General features: G+C 46.3%; 1 protein-coding gene and 1 pseudogene across 3 annotated transcripts in view; both read left to right on the top strand.

Moving 5' to 3' along the window:
* The window catches only part of CERT1 (ceramide transporter 1), a 122264-nt gene extending 103518 nt beyond the window's left edge, over positions 1 to 18746 (top strand). For 2 of the 3 annotated variants that reach the window (XM_017339031.4, XM_008251138.5), the window contains 6 exons: positions 908 to 1040; positions 2588 to 2658; positions 5155 to 5283; positions 6206 to 6335; positions 8229 to 8365; positions 16037 to 18746. In XM_017339031.4, coding sequence (XP_017194520.1) covers positions 908 to 1040; positions 2588 to 2658; positions 5155 to 5283; positions 6206 to 6335; positions 8229 to 8356 — 591 coding nt within the window. In that variant the 3' untranslated portion in view covers positions 8357 to 8365; positions 16037 to 18746. The remainder of the gene's footprint in view (positions 1 to 907; positions 1041 to 2587; positions 2659 to 5154; positions 5284 to 6205; positions 6336 to 8228; positions 8366 to 16036) is intronic. The other variant, XR_001792585.4, reaches the window with a different exon arrangement.
* On the top strand, positions 6494 to 6615 carry LOC127488622 (U4 spliceosomal RNA; annotated as a pseudogene).
* Positions 18747 to 19993: the final 1247 nt, after the last annotated feature.

The raw sequence follows: 19993 nt of genomic DNA, 5'->3' as shown, positions 1-19993 counted from the left end.
TCACAATCACTAAGCACAAGACACAGAATAGGAGCCAGGAATAGGAGCTGCAGAGATGGACTGGATAGCAGTAGCAGCTTGAACTCCGGGATGCCTCAGTCCCAAGACATTGAAGCTAAAGATCTAGAGAGATTTAATCAGACTCCTTCCAAGCTGAAGCTTTAGTTGAGTAAAGGGGATATTGATATTTAAAAGAGCATTGCTGACTCCATCTGATGATGTGTTAGAGGAAGAGTACAGATGAGTGGTGAAGAAAATTAGGAAAGAAAAACCTCTGCAGTTTCAAGTCTTTAGATTGCTTGACATTGAGGAGAAATATCTGAGCTGTATCTGGAGATGGAAACGAGACATTTTAACAAAAAGAAAAGGACCAATAAAGTGAAAGCAAATCATGTGTTCAGGGTTTTTGTATAGACAAGTTATCCTGGCAAATGAGATACAGTATGAATACAGGGATTTCCTCTTGAGTAGGGAAGAAGATTGACATGGAGGAGGCAAAGGAGACACTCTGATAAGCTGGTTGGAAAAGGGGCTTTAGCTCAGCTGTTGAAAGGTCTTGCTAATCGGTCAGTGCAGAGCTGACCTCAGGAGCAAGTCCAGAGCAGCCCAGGATGCGTGCTCTTTTCTCCTATACTTATCTTTTGGCCTGGGAGACCTGGATGGAGTTTTGGGCTCTTGGCTTCACCTTGGCCCAGCCCTGGCTGTGCAGGCATTTGGGCAGTAAACCAGCACACAGAAGATCTCTCTTTGTCTCTTGATGCTCTCTCTGTTTCTGTCACCATGCCTTTCAAATAAATAAAAATGAATGACTTTTTTTTTAATCTAAAACATAGCTTAAAGACAGACTTTCTAGTCTCTAGGGATTTGCTTTTTATCTTTCAAACAGTTTTAAATACGCCCTCTTTAGGTGTACAGAAGAGAAGTAGAAGAAAATGGAATCGTTCTGGATCCTTTGAAAGCTACCCATGCGGTTAGAGGTGTCACAGGACATGAGGTCTGCAGTTACTTCTGGAATGTTGATGTTCGCAATGACTGGGAAAGTAAGCTGCTGTTACTTGTGTATTTCAACCTAATGATTATTTTGAATTTCATATCAAGTTGAACCTAGTTTTCTGTATCTGAACTGTAGTTTATAAGGTCAGTGTAGAAAATAGTCCAGATAGGGGCCGGCACTGTGGCATTGCAAGTTAAGCTGCGACCTGCAGTGCTGGCATTCCATATAGGCACTGGTTGAGTCCTGGCTGCTTCACTTCTGATCTGGCTCTCTGCTGATGCACCTGGGAAAGCAGTGGAGGATGGCCCAAGTATTGGGGCCCCTTCCATCCTTGTGGGTGACCCAGAGGAAGCTTCTGGCTTTTGGCTTTGTCCTGGCCCAGAGCTGGCCAGTGTGGCCATTAGGGGAGTGAACCAGTGGATGGAAGACCTCTCTCTCACTGTCTCTGTCTTTTTGTCTGTCTCATTTAACTCTGCATTTCAAATAAATAAATATTAACAACAGAAAGTATGTATACACACACACACACACACCCCTAACATTTAAATAGAGCTTTTCACTGTGACAGTGTTCCTTAGGGTAGTGTATCCTGTGCTCTGATACCTCTCCTTGTTCGTCTTCATGGTAGATTACTATCAGTACTATTTCTCACTCTACATGCACATAAGGTAAGACTCCCATAGGTCAAGTGACTTGTCAAAGGCACAGAATCAGTTAGTGGAAAAGACAGAACTGAAACAGAATGTTTATCCTTTATCACACTCGCCTAAACAGTTTTGATTTCATAGTAAATGAATCATACTATGGTTAGCTTGGAGTTACTATTAGTTTCTGTGTTCCCCTTCAGCACCAAATTTTGTAAATTAAGAAATTTCTCAGCCTCCTAAGTTGTTTATCATTTATAGATTTGACATTCTTTTTTCACAAAGATAGTCACTTAACCCTAGATTAAACAACTCATTTAACTTCAATAAATGGGGCAGAGGGAGGAGTTAGTTACACTTTAAGGAATTTCTTTCTTTCTTTTTTTTTTAGATTTATTAATTTATTTGAAAGGCAGAGTTACACAGAGAGAAAAGGAAAGGCAGAGGTAGAAAGAGGTCTTACATATATTGGTTCTCTTCCCAGTTGGCCACAATGGCCAGAGCTGTGCCTATCTGAAGCCAGGAGCCTGGAGCTTCTTCTGGGTCTCCCACGGGGGTGCCGGGGCCCAAGGACCTGGGCCATCTTCTATTGCTTTCCCAGGCCATAGCCGAGAGCTGGATCGGAAAAGGAGCAGCCAGGACTCGAACCGGTGTCTATATGGGGTTCCAGCACTGCAGGCGGTAGCTTTACCCGCTACGCCACAGCGCCAGCCCCAGGAATTAGTTCAACCCTAGTAATGCAGTAGTGGTTAATTGTTTTTGTGCTATGGTAGATAGATATTAGGCCCAAATTAAATTGGCCTTCCTGGTGATCATGCATCAAAGCTCCTCTGTATAGCACGAGAGCAGACAGTCCTAAAATTGTGAAGTACTACTTCCCATCTGGATTTAGCCCCAGTAAGGTGTAATGTCCATGCTTTTTCTACTAATGTTACTCTTTCCATTTCAGCAACTATAGAAAACTTCCATGTGGTGGAAACACTAGCTGATAACGCAATCATTATTTATCAGACACACAAGGTAAAGACCTCTATCCATCCCATAGGGGTTCTACCGTAATTCAGACGTAAATTTTCTAAAATAAAATTTGGTGGGAAATCAGATGCCGCAGAAGATCTAGACTTCGTTAATTCACAAATGTCATATATTTGAAAAGTGTGTCCATTCAGTAGAGCAGAAGTGTATACAAGCAAGAATCAGAATCTAGAGGCAGTGCTTGGTAAGGATCTGCAGTTAATTTTTCTCTATGCACATGTTAAATTTAGAAAAGAACCTTCTGGAATGCATGTAAACACTTTTCTGCTGTAGGGAACAAAGAGCCGTTACCGAGTAGATGAGTGGATCCTAGTTTCCTGCATGGAAGTGATAATGGGAGTGGGACGTGGCATTACCCTGGGGGCCTCGGAGTGATCAGAGTGTTACCTGGGAGCAGGGGAAAGGTGGCAGTGTGGCTGCTGAGAGGCTGCGCACACTCCAGACCATGGGAACGCAGCACTCTAAATGGATTCCGTTTGTGTCATTTCTCCCTCAGTTTTTGTAGATACTTAAAATCACAGACTATTTCTCTCACCTTATTCTGCTCTGTTCCTTTTCTGAAAGTTGCCAAATTATACTTCCAGAATAATAAATTAAAATTTTGGGGAGAGCCACCAAAAAAATCATTCAGTTGGTGCTGCGTTTTTCTCATTTGGTGGTATTTCATCTTTGTTTTAATTGAGTTGAATATGTGAAAAGTGGCTAAGGCTTGTCTCATCCTCATGAGCTGCCCTGCGTCTTAACAGCGGCTGCTCACTAGAGACGGTGCTGCCGCACACAGGGTTCAGTTAGGGTCTAGCTGAAATCGGAGCTTGAGCAGATTCAATCAAGACCGTGCTTCAGCTTCTGCATGTTGGGCTCCAGCATGAAATCTGAACTCTAGAACAAAGTCTAAGTAGTCGTCCTGTGATTTTTAATGCAGATAAATAGCTGGTGATTTGGAATCAGAAGAGTGTTACTGTCTAAAGATAACTGATCCTGGGGAAACAGTCCCTGCAGTCTTCCTTTTGGCAAATCATAGATCGGTAGGGTGAGGTCAGGTTGATTGTTGGATTGAAAATTAAAACTAAAACTGATTAAAATAATGTTTTATATGTAATTTAAGATATTAATTTAAGTCAATTATTATTTCCCAGTACACAATAAACAAATTGTCCTGGAACAGCTGTTTAGCACAATCAAAATCAAACACTAAACCATATGTTTCTTTAAATTTTACTTCTTTCCCAACAAGAACATAAGATTGTCTTCTGAATATTGAAATAAGTTTCCTTTAAATGTCCCTTCTTTCCATCATGGTAGCTCTTTGATGTTGTAACAAACTGGAAAGAATGTACCCATCAGCTCTACAGTAGTTGGGCAAGTGTAGGAAGGTTTTTTCCATTGGTTTCTGCCCAGTTCTCAGCTTGGTGAAGTTATCCATGTTTACTAAGGAACATTTCACTTGCAAGTGGTGTATGTTGTATCAGCGCCTTGGTGGTGGCTCTTGGTTAACATTCAAGAAGCAGGAAACACGCCGGGTGGTAAGACCCAAGTTTGGCTACGTGTGGACTGAAATAGGATAAAAGTTTATTTTCTGTCCTTCAAAGCAGGTAGTGGGATGGGCATTGTGGCACAGCTGACTAAGGTGCCTCATCATGTTTCAGAGTGCCTTGTCGTGGTCCTGCTACTCTGCCCTTCCCTCCAGCTTCCCGGTAACGCTCCTGAGGGGCAAAAACTGGTCGGCCAAATACTTAGGCCTCTTACACCCACATGAGAGACCCATATCAAGATGCTGACTCCTAGCTACAGCCTGGCCCAGCCCCGGGCATTTGGGGAGTGAACCAGCAGATGGAAGATATCTCTGTCTCTCATTCTGTCACTCTGCTTTTCAAATAAGTAAATCTTTTTTAAGAAAAATTGGTAAGAAAAAGCAGTGCAGTTATCAGAGACCTGTGCTGCGTTATCATTCCCATGGATATGTTTTTCCTTGTTTATCTTAAAGTTGAAATACTTGGTGTGAATTATTGGAAATTCTTTCAAGTATGTTACAACATCGAAGAAGCAATCCATTTTGCCCTACAACCTTTGCTTTCTAAGTTTTTTATCTCAAAGCACCAGGGGCTGTGAGAAAAAGGGGACACAGTCAGTTTGTTGCCTAACAGGGATAGAGTTTTTGTTCAGGTTGATGAGTAGATAGTAGTTATGGTTCCCTGTTACTCTGAATGAAACAAATAGTAGTGAACTGTATTCTGAAAACTGGTTACAGTGGACAGTTAAAATAAATAGGACATTGTTCCTTTGATTATGCTGTTCCGCAGAGTCGACAGCTTGGTTCAGATTCAGCCTTTGGTAGATGTCTCCAAATGCTTTCCATTTAAATTTGACAGATTGTGCCTTCAACTGAGACAGTCAGTGGTTTTACATTGTTGCTTTTAGTTCCATGTTTCATGTGAATGAAAAGTAATCCAAATTTTGAAAAGATTTTTAATTCTTGCGCAGAGAGTGTGGCCTGCGTCTCAGCGAGATGTGTTATATCTTTCTGCCATCCGAAAGATACCAGCCTTGTCTGAAAATGACCCTGAAACGTGGATAGTCTGTAACTTTTCTGTGGATCACGACAGCGCTCCTGTAAGTACAGTGTGTGTGCCAGGGATAAAGCCAAGTCCACAGGCGGGGTAGAGGTGACAGACACGGACCGTACCTGAAGAGTACACAGGCGGGGTAGAGGTGACAGACACGGACTGTACCTGAAGAGCCTGGGTTTGCTAATGTGTCCATGATTTTGTTTGCTGTGGGCTTGGCTGCTTACACCCATGTAGCCCGTTGTCTAAGGGCCACGGTGAGGACTGCCAGCAGCCCCCCAGAGCTGTCTCACTTGCCTTCTGAGGTTTGGTGAGACAGCTCAGGGCTGGTGTTAGAAGTCTACATCCTAGAGTTGTCTGTGCTCTGTTGTCCACTACTGTTAAAAAAATTTTTTTTTGTTGTTGTTTCTCCTGTAGAGTTTGGCTCCATTTACTAATTAAGAGGAGGAGGGAAGGCTGGCGCCGCGGCTCCTAGGCTAATCCCTCCGCCTTGCGGTGCCGGCACACCAGGTTCTAGTCCCGGTCGGGGCGCCGGATTCTGTCCCGGTTGCTCCTCTTCCAGGCCAGCTCTCTGCTGTGGCCAGGGAGTGCAGTGGAGGATGGCCCAAGTGCTTGGGCCCTGCACCCCATGGGAGACCAGGAGAAGCACCTGGCTCCTGCCGTTGGATCAGCGTGGTGTCCGGCCGCAGCGCACTGGCCGCGGCGGCCATTGGAGGGTGAACCAACGGCAAAGGAAGACATTTCTCTCTGTCTCTGTCTCTCTCACTGTCTACTCTGCCTGTCAAAAAATAAATAAATAAATAAATAAATAATTTGAAAAAGAGGAGGAGGGAAAATGCTGGTGTTCTAAGAGGTTGCCATGTCTTTATTTAGTGATTTGGGTTAACCTAAGGTGATATGAGACCAACAGGAATATGCAACGCTAGGTATCTCCTATACTGCTTTGTTTTCCGTTTTTGTTTTGACAGCTAAACAATCGATGTGTCCGTGCCAAAATAAACGTTGCTATGATTTGTCAAACCTTAGTAAGCCCACCGGAAGGAAACCAGGAGATCAGCAGGGACAACATTCTATGCAAGATCACCTACGTAGCTAATGGTGAGTGCTTGTTTCCTTGTTTCTGCTGCGTGGCGTTGTGGATTTCCTAAGTGCTGTACAGCAGCTGCCTTGTTACTTCTTACCCTGTAGATGACTGATTGTTAGTTGGAGAGAGGTACATTAGAATTGTCTGGGAGACTTTGAATATACATATACCTAGCTTTGCAAAGTGGCAGTATCATAGTCAATGAGGTTTATCTGAGGTGCGATTATTGAAAAAAAATGCCTGAATTTTCTCTTAGAAATACTAAATGAGAATTTCTGAAACTGAGACTAAACAAGTAAGTCTTAAAACTTCATCTCTAGGGCCCAGCGCCATGGCTTACTTGGTTAATGCTCCACCTGCGGCGCTGGCATCCCATATGGGCGCTGGGTTCTAGTCCCGGTTGCTCCTCTTCTAGTCCAGCTCTCTGCTGTGGCCTGGGAGGGCAGTAGAGGATGGCCCAAGTGCTTGGACACTGCACCCGCGTGGAAGACCAGGAGGAAGCACCTGGCTCCTGGCTTTAGGTCAGCACAGCGCCGGCCAGAGCAGCCATTTGGGGGAGTGAACCAACGGAAGGAAGACATTTCTCTCTGTCTCTGTCTGTCTATAACTCTGCCTTGTCCAAAAAAAACTTCATCTCTAGGTCACTACTGTAAATCCTGATTGTAAAGAGCCTTTTTTAAAAAGCTTGAGTTATTTATTTGAAAGTCAGACTTACAGAGAAGGTGAGTCTGGTGGTTCACTCCCTAAATGGCCACAGCAGTCAGGGCTGGGCCAGGCCAGAGCCACAGTCCTCATCCGGGTCTCCCACGTGGGTGCAGAGGCCCAAGGATGTGGGCCATCTGCCACTGCTTTTCCAGGAGCATCAGCAAGGAGTTGGATTGGAAGTGGAGCAGTTGGGTCGTGAACTGGCACCTACATGGGATGATGGTATTTTAGGCAGTGGGTTTACCCACAACACCACAACACCAGCCCTTTAAGTGTCGTTTTATTAGAAATTTGCCTAAAAGTAACAGGAGAGAAAATGTAATATTCTTTTTGTGTGTGTGTGTGTGTGTGTGTGTGTGTGTGTGTGTGTGACAGGCAGAGTTAAGACTGAGAGAGACAGAGGCAGAGAGCAAGGTCTTCCTTTTCCGTTGGCTCACCCCTCAAATGGCCGCTATGGCCAGTGTGCTGTGCCAATCCAAAGCCAGGACCCAGGTGCCTCCCCCTGGTCTCCCATGCGGGTGCAGGGACCCAAGCACCTGGGCCATCCTCCACTGCCTTCCTGGTCCACAGCAGAGAGCTGGACTGGAAGAGGAGCAACCGGGACAGAATCCGGTACCCAACCTGGACTAGAACCCGGGGTGCCAGCGCCGCAGGTGGAGGATTAACCAAGTGAGCCGCAGCACCAGCCAATGTAGTATTCTTTATCCCATTGCCAGACTTTGAGTCTTCTGAGTCATGGCTCCCCCAGCCTTGAGTGGTCATTAGTTAGGTATTTCTGCCCTTGACACTGCCTGCTTTAACCAAAGCACACCTGTTCTGCACCTGTAGTAGGCACTGCCATCCAAACACCCAAAATGCCTTCTTTATCCCAGGATACAACTGCTAATTACTGTTTAATTTTAGTCAAGGTTGATGAATCGATCTGCCTTAAATGACCCAGTGTGGCTCTGCGACTGTTTGCGTGTGGTTTCGCTCTTAAGAGCATGCCAGGACAGTACTGAGTGCTTTCTTGTCTGCTCTGATCACTGTTAAAGAATTAATGGTCTGGGTTTTAAGAGAGACTGACCTTTCCGTAGTGAAGAATTTTTAAAAGCTGAGGAACGACTGAAGCACTGCAGTTGTTTCTGGAGAATTGTGTCTTCAAAAGTTTTGTGTCTTCAAAATTGTGTCTTTAAAAGTTTTGATTTTCCGCTTTGTTTCAGTGAACCCGGGAGGCTGGGCGCCAGCCTCAGTGCTAAGGGCAGTGGCGAAACGAGAGTACCCTAAGTTTCTGAAACGCTTCACTTCCTACGTACAAGAAAAAACTGCGGGAACACCCATTCTTTTCTAGTATTAAAAGGTATATTTTATCCTTTTTTTTTTTTAAACTTTATCGGAATCACTCCGCAGATAGTAAAATTTAGTTGTTGGAAATGGTGGCTGTTGAATGATGTTCCCGGAAAATAGGTTGTTAGAGCTTTAAAACTTACTTCTTATATGTTCTTTCTAGACTTTTCCTGTGTATCTGATGATAAATCTTTTTGTGGTAAAAAATGTTTATTTTATGCTTACTGTTCTGCAGCTTAGTAGATCCCGACTGTCTTTCCATACAGAGACCTGAGACATGGAAAGTGTTCTCACTTGAATATTGTTGGATTTTTAGCCAGCCCCCTGGGTTGGTTCCATATTTTTACTGTCCAACAGTGCTGTATTGAACATTTTCATAGAAGAAGCTGACTGGACTCTTTAATATGTTTAATAAGTTAAAGTGCTTCAAAAATAGGTAAAATTTACCCACTGTACCCTCATTCACTGATTTTTGCCCACTCCCCCAAAATATTATATAATTATGTACTGTATATAAAGTAAGAATAGTATTTGCTGTAACTAGTTTCTTATATGTCTCCAGAGACATACAATTAAAAAATTTACTTGAAAGAGACAGAGGGATCAATCTTCTATCCACTGGTTCACCCTGCAAATGTCCATAGCAGCCAGGGCTGGGCCAGGCTAAAGCCAGGAGCCCGGAACTCCATCTGGGTCTCCCATGTGGTGACAGATCTCCAAATCCTTGAGACATCACTGCCGCCCAGGGGCACATTAGCAGGAAGTTGGAATCAGAAGCAAAACTAGGACTCAGACCTGGGCACTCTGATCCAGGATGCAGACGTCACAAGTGAAGTCATAATCACTGTGCCAAACACCTGTCCACAGAGGATATTTTGTAGTGCCTCAGCAAGAAAACATAGGTATATTCTCACACACACACACACACACACACACACACACACTTCTTTTAAAGAAAGAAAAGGGAGTACGCTGTATATACCATTTTATCTTGAAGGTCTTCTCTATTGGTAAGAAGCCATCATTATTTTTCTTAAATGGGTGGGTAGTTCTGTTTTCTTTTGCTTTGTTTTTGGAATGCAGAGAAACAGATCTCCCATGTGCTATTTAATTCCCCAGATGCCCACAGAGCATAAAAAAGATGTGCTTTTTACATTTTTATTTATTCATTTTCACTCTTCATTTCAAATGCAAAGACCGATGCAGAGGGATCTTCCACTCACTGGTTCACTCCCCAAATGCCCCAACAGCCAGGCTGGATCAGGCCAAAGCCAGTAGCAGGAACTCAGTCCAGGTCTCTCACAGGGTGGCAGGGACCCAAGCGCTTGAGCCACCACCTGCTGCCTCCCAGGTTGCTGATAAATAGAAGCTGGAGTCAGAGACCGAATCAGGACTGAAACACGGCACTGCAGCGTGGGGTGCTCAGCTGCTGTGTCAGACCTTTGCCCTACCTTGTTCTTTAATGGCTTCCTGTTGGATGGATGTAGGTTATTTAGCCACTTCTGCATTGGTACATGTTAATATTGGTCAGTTTTTACTAGAACAGCTAGTTGTATTCATACGACATTGTAAACTTGAAAGTCTATATAGGGGCTGGTGCTGTGGCATGGCGGGTAAAGCTGCCATCTGCAGTGCAGGCATCCCATGTGAGCACCTGTTCAGGTCCCAGCTGTTCCTCTTCTGGTCCAGCTCTCTGCTATGGCCTGGGAAAGCAGCAGATGATGGCCCTAGTCCTTGGGCCCCAGCACCCGCGTGGGAGACCAGAAGAAGCTCCTGGTTCCTGGCTTTGGATCAGCTCTCCTCTGGCTGTTGTGGTCATCTGGGGACTGAACCAATGGAATGGAATACCTCTCTCTGGCTCTGCCTCTCTCTCTGTAATTCTGTCTTTCAAATAAATAAAATCTTTTTTTTTTAAAGTTATATATAGGACAAATAGGTGACCGTGCCGGTGGTTTGTGCGTTTGTAATGTAGGCACTGCCCTCTTCAGAGGTGGTAATACTTCACCTCCCACCAGCAGTTGTGCACTGGAGTGCTTGTGTCTGCATATCTTCTCACACAGTGCATGAGAATAATTTCCATGTGTTTCTCATCACAACAGGCAAAAACTACCCTCTGACTATAGTTTTTAATTGAATCTTTTAGTTTCAGCATGCTTTGGTTCATTTGAGAACAATTTGCATAATTCTGTTCTTGTGAAATCTGTTGTAGTTTAACACAATACTGTAAACTGTATACAAACAGTATACATGTGTGAACATCCTGTTATTATCTACTCTGCATATTAAATCACTGGCTGAGAAGTTTATATTGAGTCCATTTTTTTTTTTTAAGATTTTTATTTGAGAGGCAGAGTTACAGAGAGAGATGTCTTCCATCCGCTGGTTCACTGCCTAAATGGCCGCTACAGTTGGAGCTGGGCCCATCCAAATCCAGGAGCCAGGAGTTTGTTCTGACTCTCCCACACAGGTGCCGGGGCCCAGGCACTTGAGCCATCTTCGACTGCTTTCCCAGGCCATAGCAGAGAACTAGAAGGGAAGAGGAGCAGCTGGGACATGAACTGGTGACCATATGAGGTCATGGTGCCACGGGCGGCGGCTTAGCCTACTATACCACAGTGCCGGCCCCCTTGAGTAAATTTCTTAAACTGAAAATAATGTAGTCAGTAGCTATGTAATTACTGATATTTTTTATTAAGTATGATTTCTTTATTTAAAAAAAAAAGTATTTATTTATTTGAAAGGCAGAGTTACAGAGAGGCAGAGAGAGAGAGGTCTTCCATCCACTGGTTCATTCTCCAGATGGCCATAATAGCTGGAGCTGGGCCTATCTGAAGCCAGGAGCAAGCAGCTTCTTCCAGGTCTCTCACTCGGGTGCAGGGGTCAAGGACTTGGGCCCTCATCTGCTGCTTTCTCAGGCTATAGCAGGGAGTTTGATTGGAAGTAGAGCAGCAGGGACTTGAACCGGCTTCCATATGGGATGCCGGTATTACAGGCAGCGGCTTTACCTGCTATACCACAGTGCGGCCCACAAGTATGATTTCTAACGTGTTTATAGTGCAAGAGTGCTTCAAAATGTGGAAAATGGATTTAGTATTATTGGTGCCAGTCTTGTGGCATAGTGGGTTAAGCCTCCGCTTGCAATATTGGCATCCGAATTGAAATGCTAGTTCGAGTCCTAAGTGCTTTGTTTTCCATCTAATTTCCTGGTAATGTGCCTGGGAAGGTGGCAAGTACTGACCAAGGTGCCCAAACCCCTGCTACATATGTGGGAAACCAGTCTGGGTTTCTTGGATCCTGACTTCAGCCCGGCCCAGACCAGGCTGTTAGCAGATATTTGGTGAGAGAACCAGTGACTGGATGATCTCTCTCCTCTCCTCTCTTCTTTATTTCTCTCTCTCTCTGTAGCTCTGTCTTTCAAATATATAGGTCTTTTTTAAAGAAAATGAGCATGGTCGGCGCCGCGGCTCACTAGGCTAATCCTCCACCTAGTGGCGCTGGCACACCGGGTTCTAGTCCCGGTCGGGGCGCCGGATTCTGTCCCAGTTGCCCCTCTTCCAGGCCAGCTCTCTGCTGTGGCCCGGGAGTGCAGTGGAGGATGGCCCAAGTGCTTGGGCCCTGCATCCGCATGGGAGACCAGGAGAAGCACCTGGCTCCTGCCTTCAGATCAGCGCGCTGCGCTGGCCGCAGCGCGCCAGCCGTGGAGGCCATTGGAGGGTGAACCAACGGCAAAAGGAAGACCTTTCTCTCTGTCTCTCTCTCTCACTGTCCACTCTGCCTGTCAAAAAAAAAAAAAAAAAAAAAGAAAGAAAGAAAAAGAAAATGAGCGTATTAGAAGTACGGACTTCGTTGGAGTACAGGCATTTCCATGAAGGTTTTCATTATGCATTACATGCTTGAATTTAAAAACTTTTTCCACCAAAATAATCTTCCCTTTTTGATTCTGTCTTTCCACAAACCTTTCACATGTGTGTGTGTCTGAAAGCACAGAGGCTCCATTTATTATCATAAACTGACACGTGGGGCAGCTGATGTCTCATACTTGGTTTCCAGGCAGAAGTTACTGGAAAATGTTGCAGAGGTTCCAGTGTTACTTGCATGAATATTGGGTGTTGTGGAATGCAGCCTGGCGTTCTCCAGGCAGAGTGTGCTGCATAAGTGTGCTGCATGCTTTGAGAATTATCTGTGCTGTAGAACTGTCACAGCTGGATCTGGACACAGTGCTTCTCACTGGTTCTGTCTCCATGCCGTAATCATCAGACATGACAGAGAACAGATGTCATGTGTTTCTCGACAAGGCCTCCAGCTTCCCTGAGCACTGCTGGTTGAGTGCACGCCAGACCCGGCCTGCAGCCACGTCTGCTGTCTTCGCCTCGACCACGCAGAAAGGGGCCTCTCTTGGCATTTTATTCTGACTTCCTCAGCAAAGCGGCCTGGACACTGAGCGAAGGCAGAAAATGCTGCCTTACATTCTTGAATATAAAATACACAATGGGATATATTTAAATATGCCCAACGGGATCATCAGAAAATGTATGGAAAATGCATATTACAGGAAAAGGATTCTTAGATTTTTTTTAAGATTTATTTACATGAAAGTCAGAATTACAGAGACAGAGAGGGAGAGAGAGAGCAAGATCTTCCATCTTCTGGTTCACTCCCCAGATGGCTGCAATAACTGGTGCTTGGCCAGGCCAGGATGACACAAGGAACCAGGAACCTCTTCCGGGTGTCCCATGTGGGTGCAGGGGCCCAGTCACTTGGGCCATCCTCTGCTGTTTTCTCAGGCTCACACATTTGCAGGGAGCTGGATCAGAAGTGGAGCAACCACGTCTCCGAGCGGCACCTATATGAGATGCCAGCCCTTCAAGTGGCAGCTTTACCCACCAGACCACAGCACCAGCCCCACGATGCCTGGATTTCAGGTTTTTCACACCAAAATAAACTGTTGCTAACTTATCTTAACATGTCTGAGCAGGATCTAGTTTGAGGCACTGAGTAGGATAAAGATACCAATTTGAAACGAGCCCCTACCAGAATCATGACTTCTGCTAAAATTGAAGCAAAACAAACGTGGGTACAGTGGTGAAGCTTGAGGGAAGAACGGTGACATCATTTATGTTCATGGGGACAATGCCCCAGTGAGATCAGTGGTTTAGAAATGGATAATTTGGTGCTGGTGTTATGGCACAGCGGGTTAAGCCACAGTCTGCAATGTTGGCATCCCATGTAGGTGCCAGTTTGCGTCCCAGTTGCTGTGGACGCAAACTCCCTGTTAATGCACCTGGGAAAGCAGTAGAGGATGGCCCAAAGGCTTTGGCCCCAGCACACATTGGGGAGAACTGGATGTAGTTCCTGGCTTCTGGCTTTGGCCTGGCCCGGTCCTGGCCATTGTGGCCATCTGGGGAGTGAGCCAGCAGATGGAAGATTGTCTGTCTCTCTCTAAATCTGCCTTTCAAATAATTAAAATAAATCTTTTTTTAAAAAAGCGAATAACTCATGTTAAAAAGGGACAAGCTGGTGTTGAAGATGAAGCCACGGCGGCAGACCCACTGGATCAGTTTGTGAGGAAATCCTGAGCCTTGTTGGTGACCTAACCAAAGAGGACTGGGGAGGAACCGCAGCAGCCAGCGCCCCCAGCCTCGACATCTGAGCGGCTGCAGTCCGTGGGTGCTGGAGCTGGTGACGCCCTGATCAGCTGCAGAAGAGACACAGCGTTGCAGGTGTCACGCGGAAGACACAGTCCAATCAGAGCAGCTCCTGCCGCCACGTGGAGTGGCCCAGTTAAAGCAGCAGCAGACCGGTCGAGAGCAAAAGTCACCGCAGCAGGTGTCCGAGGTGCTGAAGACGTTTTGCTCATTGACTCTGGAGGGCTGAAGATGGACCCGCATGCTTATTCCGAGAGCGTTTGGAGGAAGTCTGCAAAGCCTTAGCACAACACCCACAAGTTTTCCTTCACCACGACAGGGCTGCTGCTCACAGAGCCATCTTACCAGAGTTGTGATGGGAGGCGTAGGTGTTCACCTCACAGTGCTCGTTTGGCAGCTCCTGACATTTTTTGTTTCCTGATCTTAAAAAAAAAAAAAAAAGGCTTTAAGAGCACCCATTTTTTTCCTCAGTTAGTGTAAAACAGTGTCTCAGGACTCTCCGTTCTCTGGGTGCACTAAATGGCTGGAGTCACGGCTGGAGCTTATGTTGGGAGATGAAGTCTCTATTTTCTGGCTTGTAATGCCTTCTATGACATTTTGTTTTTTAATTTGAAAGAGAAATACATCCTGCATCTGCTTATTTACTTCCCAAATACCCATGATAGTCAGGGCTTAGCCAGGCTGAAGCTGGAATCAAGGAACTGCATCCAGGTCTCTCATGAGTGATAGGGACCAGACTCCCGGATGTGCGCTAGCAGGAAGCCGGAACCTGAAGCAGAAGTGGTACTCAGTGTTCCAGGTAGCAGCTTAGCAGCTGCTGCACATGGCCAAGTGCTTGAAGTCTCCCCATAGAATATGCTGTCAGCTGTGTTTAGAAGAACAAGTTGTTTAAGCATAGGTGACACCAGAGTGGTGGTGTAAGTGGTAAAAGCCACCACCTGCAATCCAGCAGCCCATATGGGCGAGTCCCAGCAGCTCCATTTCTGATCCAGCTCCCTCCTGATGCACCTGAGAAAGATGGCCTGAGTGCTTGGGCCCCTGCCATCCACAGAGGAGACCTAGAGGAAGTTCCTGACTCCTAGCTTGGGTCTGGCATAGCCCTGCGGCCATTTAGGGAATGAACCAGTGGATTGAAGAGTGTGTGTGTGTCTTTCCCTGTCTTTCTGTAACTCTTAACAACAACAACAAAAAAGATTGAGGAGCGTTTACCTCTAGAACAGTGGGTTGGAGCAGTGTTTTCGTTGACCATTTGCTCACACACATGCACATTTTCTTTTGTGGACCTAGGAGGAAAGGTTTGAAATCTTTTTGGAAAATTCCTCTCTGGGGAACCAGGTAGCACTGTTTCTAGGCACACATGTGTATGAGTGATGTCATAGAGAAGATTGGCCACAGCCCCCTCTACCCGTTGAGTCGAGGTTGAGATCCAACCTTAACTAAGGTGAAAACCTGTATTAACCTAAAGTGACTTCTTAGCATTGGATACTAAAGATGTATGTATGGAATGGATCCTAGTACTGAAACCTGGGGAATGCTCCCAGTCTGAGTGCAGTTGATAGATGGGGTCCTGCTTGGAGAAGTTGTGTAAGAGCCACACGGCCCAGACTTGAAAGCCAGACCCAATGTAAGCTGCTTTGACAAGTGGCCCAAGCATGTTTGTTTCTTAAATAAGGCATACTTGTCTCCATAGCTTTAGTACAGTTTGGAAATTCTTGGTTGTAAGGAAGGAGATGCCAGTTTGTGGTGTAAGAACCCAAGACCTCTGCCTGCTGCCTCTTTGCTCCCCTGTAGCACGTTACTCTCTGCAGTTCTTCGTGACTTGCAGAAGACCCAGTGCACCCCGTCTTCCTAGCTTACGACTAAGTTGCGAAAATATGTAAGGTTAATAATTTTATACTCCTAAAGGTGAAACTCCTTAAGAGGTGAGTGTCAGTGGAGAGTCTGTGGTCCGTGAACTTGGAGAGTGGGAAGGAGCTGTTGTGAGTCCCGCAGCGGTGAGTGACTTAGTGCTGATTTCAGTGTCCTGTCCTTTCTTGCAGTGACCGAAGACAGGCTGTGTGACATTCCATGTTGGAGGAAAAAGAACACAGTGAGTGCTCTCAGCTGGAACGTAGGATCTACAGCCTGTCTGGCCCACAGCCTTGGCCTTCACACAGCAGTGAGGAAATAGCCCAGTGTGAAGCTGAGCATTTCACACTAGCCATCTCTCGCGAGATCTCCTTGCCAGCGGGTAGCTGTAGATACATGTCAAGTTACATGTATATGGCTATATTTTTATTTGCTTGCTCCTAGAAGAGAAAAAAAATCAACTTCAAGTTACAACTAGGAATTAATGCTTTAATTTTTGGAAACTTTTTCAGAATTTTTAATTTACTATGATCCGGCCTAAGATCCTTAGCTGTATCCAGTTTTTGTGCACAAAGTAAAAGCACAAAAGGTGAGCGCACATGAGGCGAGTGCTGTCTGTGCACCACCCGTCTGGATGGGGCTCTTCCAGGCCTGCAGTCAAATTTGGTCCAGAGTTTTTTGACTTTTTTGCTTTGTATAATCATAGAATTCATTGCTGCTGATTTCTAAATGATTCATGTTGTCATGTGTCCTAATAACTGAAGACCGTCCGTGACCTGTGATTTCGCCTCTTCTAGAGTCTTACTCCCATGAAGAACATGGATTCTGATGGAGAAGGACTGCAAAGCCGACTTTCCCCCAGATTTATGTTTCTGTTGTATTTTAGTTGTGTACTGTGTGCTACAGATTTTTTTTCTGTTTGTCACAAACACAATTTGGTGATTCTTCAAATTTAGGTTCTTCTGCCTCCAAACAGAAACTGTACAAAACCTGTGGGTGTGGGCTGCTTTCTGGTGGATGGTCAGGTTGAAATGAGCTTGTTTTCCTGAGATTTGTGAGAGAATATACAGTATTGCTGGATAAGCAAATCAGACTGAGCTTGACATTTGATGCACTGTTTCCGGGTTTCAGTAGCAGGTGTGCTTGTTAGCTCTCCTGGCTGGAGCAGAGTGCGGGCGGCCAGCGCTCGGTTTGCCGCCGATGCAGACGGCAGAGCAGCGAGAGCTCCCCGGTTGCAGGTGACACGCTGTCCTTGTTGCTGTAAGAAGTTGAGAAGTAAAATACCCCTGCGGTGTGAAAACCTTGACACGGAGCGGAGGCAAGCAGTGGACGTCGTCGAAGTCAGAGTGGCCGCTCCCGTCAGGGTCTGGGCTGTGCTACTCAGCGGCTGCTCCTACACCGGAGGCCCTGCACAGACGCCTCGCTGGCTTGTTCTCCATGGCATAGACCGCGTCCTGTATATATCCCATGTGTGGTGGTGGAGTCTTAATGATAAATGCAAGATGATAATTTAATGATGGGATTAGTCTGATCACTTAGTGTGCACAGTCCTGGAAGTGAATTACTTGCATCAGATATAATGATATTTATTATTCTGTACAGAGAGAAAAACATACAAAACAAATGCTTACATTACATGCACGCAGATCTCACACTCAAATCTTTTCTATTTTTTAATTTACTTTACATGATGTGCATGGACTATGCCTTATTACAGAGAGTCGTTACTCATGACTACATAGGAAGTGCCTCTGCGGTGGGAATGCCAGTTGGGCAGGCAAGACAAGTGATCTATCAGTTGCTACATCCCCAGGCAGCATTTTATATTGTGATGTTTTAGAAAAAATTTATACCTCAAATGTGTATTTTATTTTACAATCAGCTGTGGGTGGGATGGGAGGATGGGGGTGGGGTGGGGAGAGTTTGCAGAGCCGCTGTCGGAGTCCCAGAAGCGCTTTGCTCACTGTGAATGTCTCCATGCCGTTTCTGGTAGCTCGTGTGCACACACAGGAACTCTTGCCGGAATCAGCTTTCTAGAAGTATTTTCTAGAAGTGTGGAAATTTACAAAACAGTGTCCAGAACCCATTATCGTTAGTTGTCTTTGCGTTAAATATGATGATACACTTTGCAGTTTATTCTGTAAGTGAAATGATTATACTAAAAACATTTGCATTAAAAAGGAAAGGAAAGGAAAGACGCGTTCTAGCCCGAGAGAGCTGTACTGGTTCTCACGGCGTTACCCCCCCCCCCCCAGTCAGATTTGGAGGTGATTCAGGGACACGAAGAGGCCCCCGAGGCCGAGGCCGGGGCTGGGAGGGCCTGGCCCTGCAGACGGCACTCAGCCTGGCGGCTCATTGCTGCGCAGTGCTCACGACGTTCTCTCATCCCCAGGAAGAAAGGAAAAATGCTGTCCTTTTATTCTCTTTTCTACTCTTCTGTGCTGTTGGAAACTTGAAACTCGTTGATCACGGAGCGGTTTTGTCCCTGTGTGCCTGCTGGACAGGGCAGGAGAGCACAGCGAGCACTCGGAATCCAGGACGCTTGGCGCGGCCGAGGTCTGGGAGGGAGGGAGGAGCCGGGCTTCCCCGCTGAGTAGGCAGCCAAACGGCGTGGGCGGCTCCGCTGGCTCTGTGGGTCCCGCGGGCTTCTCGGTTGCTTGTCCAGTCTAGCGTCTTCACCGCTGTCAGCCAGGGTGTACAGACTGTATTGGGGTCATCGTTGTTCATCTGCAGACTCAAAGCCTAATCGCTACAGTACCTTGGGAGTGTGGAGTGTAACTTCTAAATAGCTTTACCATTCTGATGATTTTTTAAAATAATACAGTGGGATCTTCCATGTTACAATCACAAAATTAAAACCAGTATTTAAAAGTGGAAAAATATTAAAGTATTATGGAGAAACGTGCTTGCCTGATTGGTTTTTGGTTTTCCTTAACCCTGTGTTATTCTCTGAGTAGATGAAAGCTGAAATACTGGGCCTCTGTGTTCTGTGAACTGTGAGTTAGAACCTGGTCAAAGAAACAGGAAACACCGATGAGTTACAGCCTAGCTGTACTTAGGTAGTAGACGGGGTGGGGAGAGCAAGCTTCCGCCTGCTGGTTCACTACAAATGTCCTCAACAGCCATGGCAGGTCAGAGCAGGGCCAGGCCAAAGCCAGGAACTGGGAACTGAAGCCAGGCCTGTCCTGTGGGTGGCAGGGACCCCAGAACTTGAGCCACCACTTGCTGCCTGCCCGGATCTGCATCGGCAGGAGGTGGAGGTGTGTGCCAATCCCGGCACTCAGCCACCAGGCCAGGTGCGTTCATGTACTGATACACTGTCAGCCCCCTCGTTGCACTCAACAAGTTTGTGCCCTGGAACCGCCTGTACTTGGCAAGTGTGGGTGTGCAGCTCCCGTAGTCCCTGTTTGTGTTGAAAGGCACCGAGTGTGTGTCTTTCCTAATGTTTGTGCGCGTACCATCAAAAGTGTTACCTGTGAACACACGCTGGTTCCATGTCTGGGCGTGGAGACATTGGCCTCTGTGTGTGTGTGTCTGTCTCTCTTCCTCTCTGGGCCTGCCGTGCTGCAGGTGTGGAGCCGGCCTCCTCGGTGGCTCTTGGGTCTGTTTTTCTGTTGTGTGATGCCTGTTCCTGTACACTAGTGTACAGTGTTGGGTGGACTAACACCCCTGAGCGTGTCAGGTCTCGGCCCCACGTTTCAGTATCGGGTCTTTGAAGTCCCACCACATGGAGGAAGGGAGGCGCCAAAGAGGAAATCATGCCATTCTGTGCCTCGCCAGCCCTCCTGTCCTGCAGTGTAGACAATGCAAGTGAGCTTGTAAAGCAGCTACAAGCAGGCCCGAGGAGGTTGATAGATTTTCCAGTGTAAGACAGCTCCACGGCCGTCACCACTGCTCTCTGAGCCCCGGGGAAGCAGCTCAGTGGGCTGCGGTTTGTTTCTGTTGTGAGTTTTTAGAATCCGGAGGCTTGAGATAGCTGAGTGCAGTCGTGAGGAGTTCATCTGAGTGGCAGTTCAACCGAGACGTTGTCCGCGTTCAAGGTTCAGCCCATCTCGCAAGATCTGGGTCAGTATCAGTAGCTCTGCAGCGCCTGAAACAGCTCTCAGAGGGGAGTACGTGTTGAGTGCCAGCGTTCTGGGATGAGGCAG

The sequence above is a fragment of the Oryctolagus cuniculus genome, chromosome 14 (genome assembly GCF_051225735.1).
Source record: "Oryctolagus cuniculus isolate XC-2025 breed Fujian yellow rabbit chromosome 14, ASM5122573v1, whole genome shotgun sequence".
NCBI classification, from domain to species: domain Eukaryota; kingdom Metazoa; phylum Chordata; class Mammalia; order Lagomorpha; family Leporidae; genus Oryctolagus; species Oryctolagus cuniculus.
The sequence above is the reverse complement of the archived record's forward strand: the minus strand, read 5'-3'. Positions and strand labels throughout refer to the sequence as shown.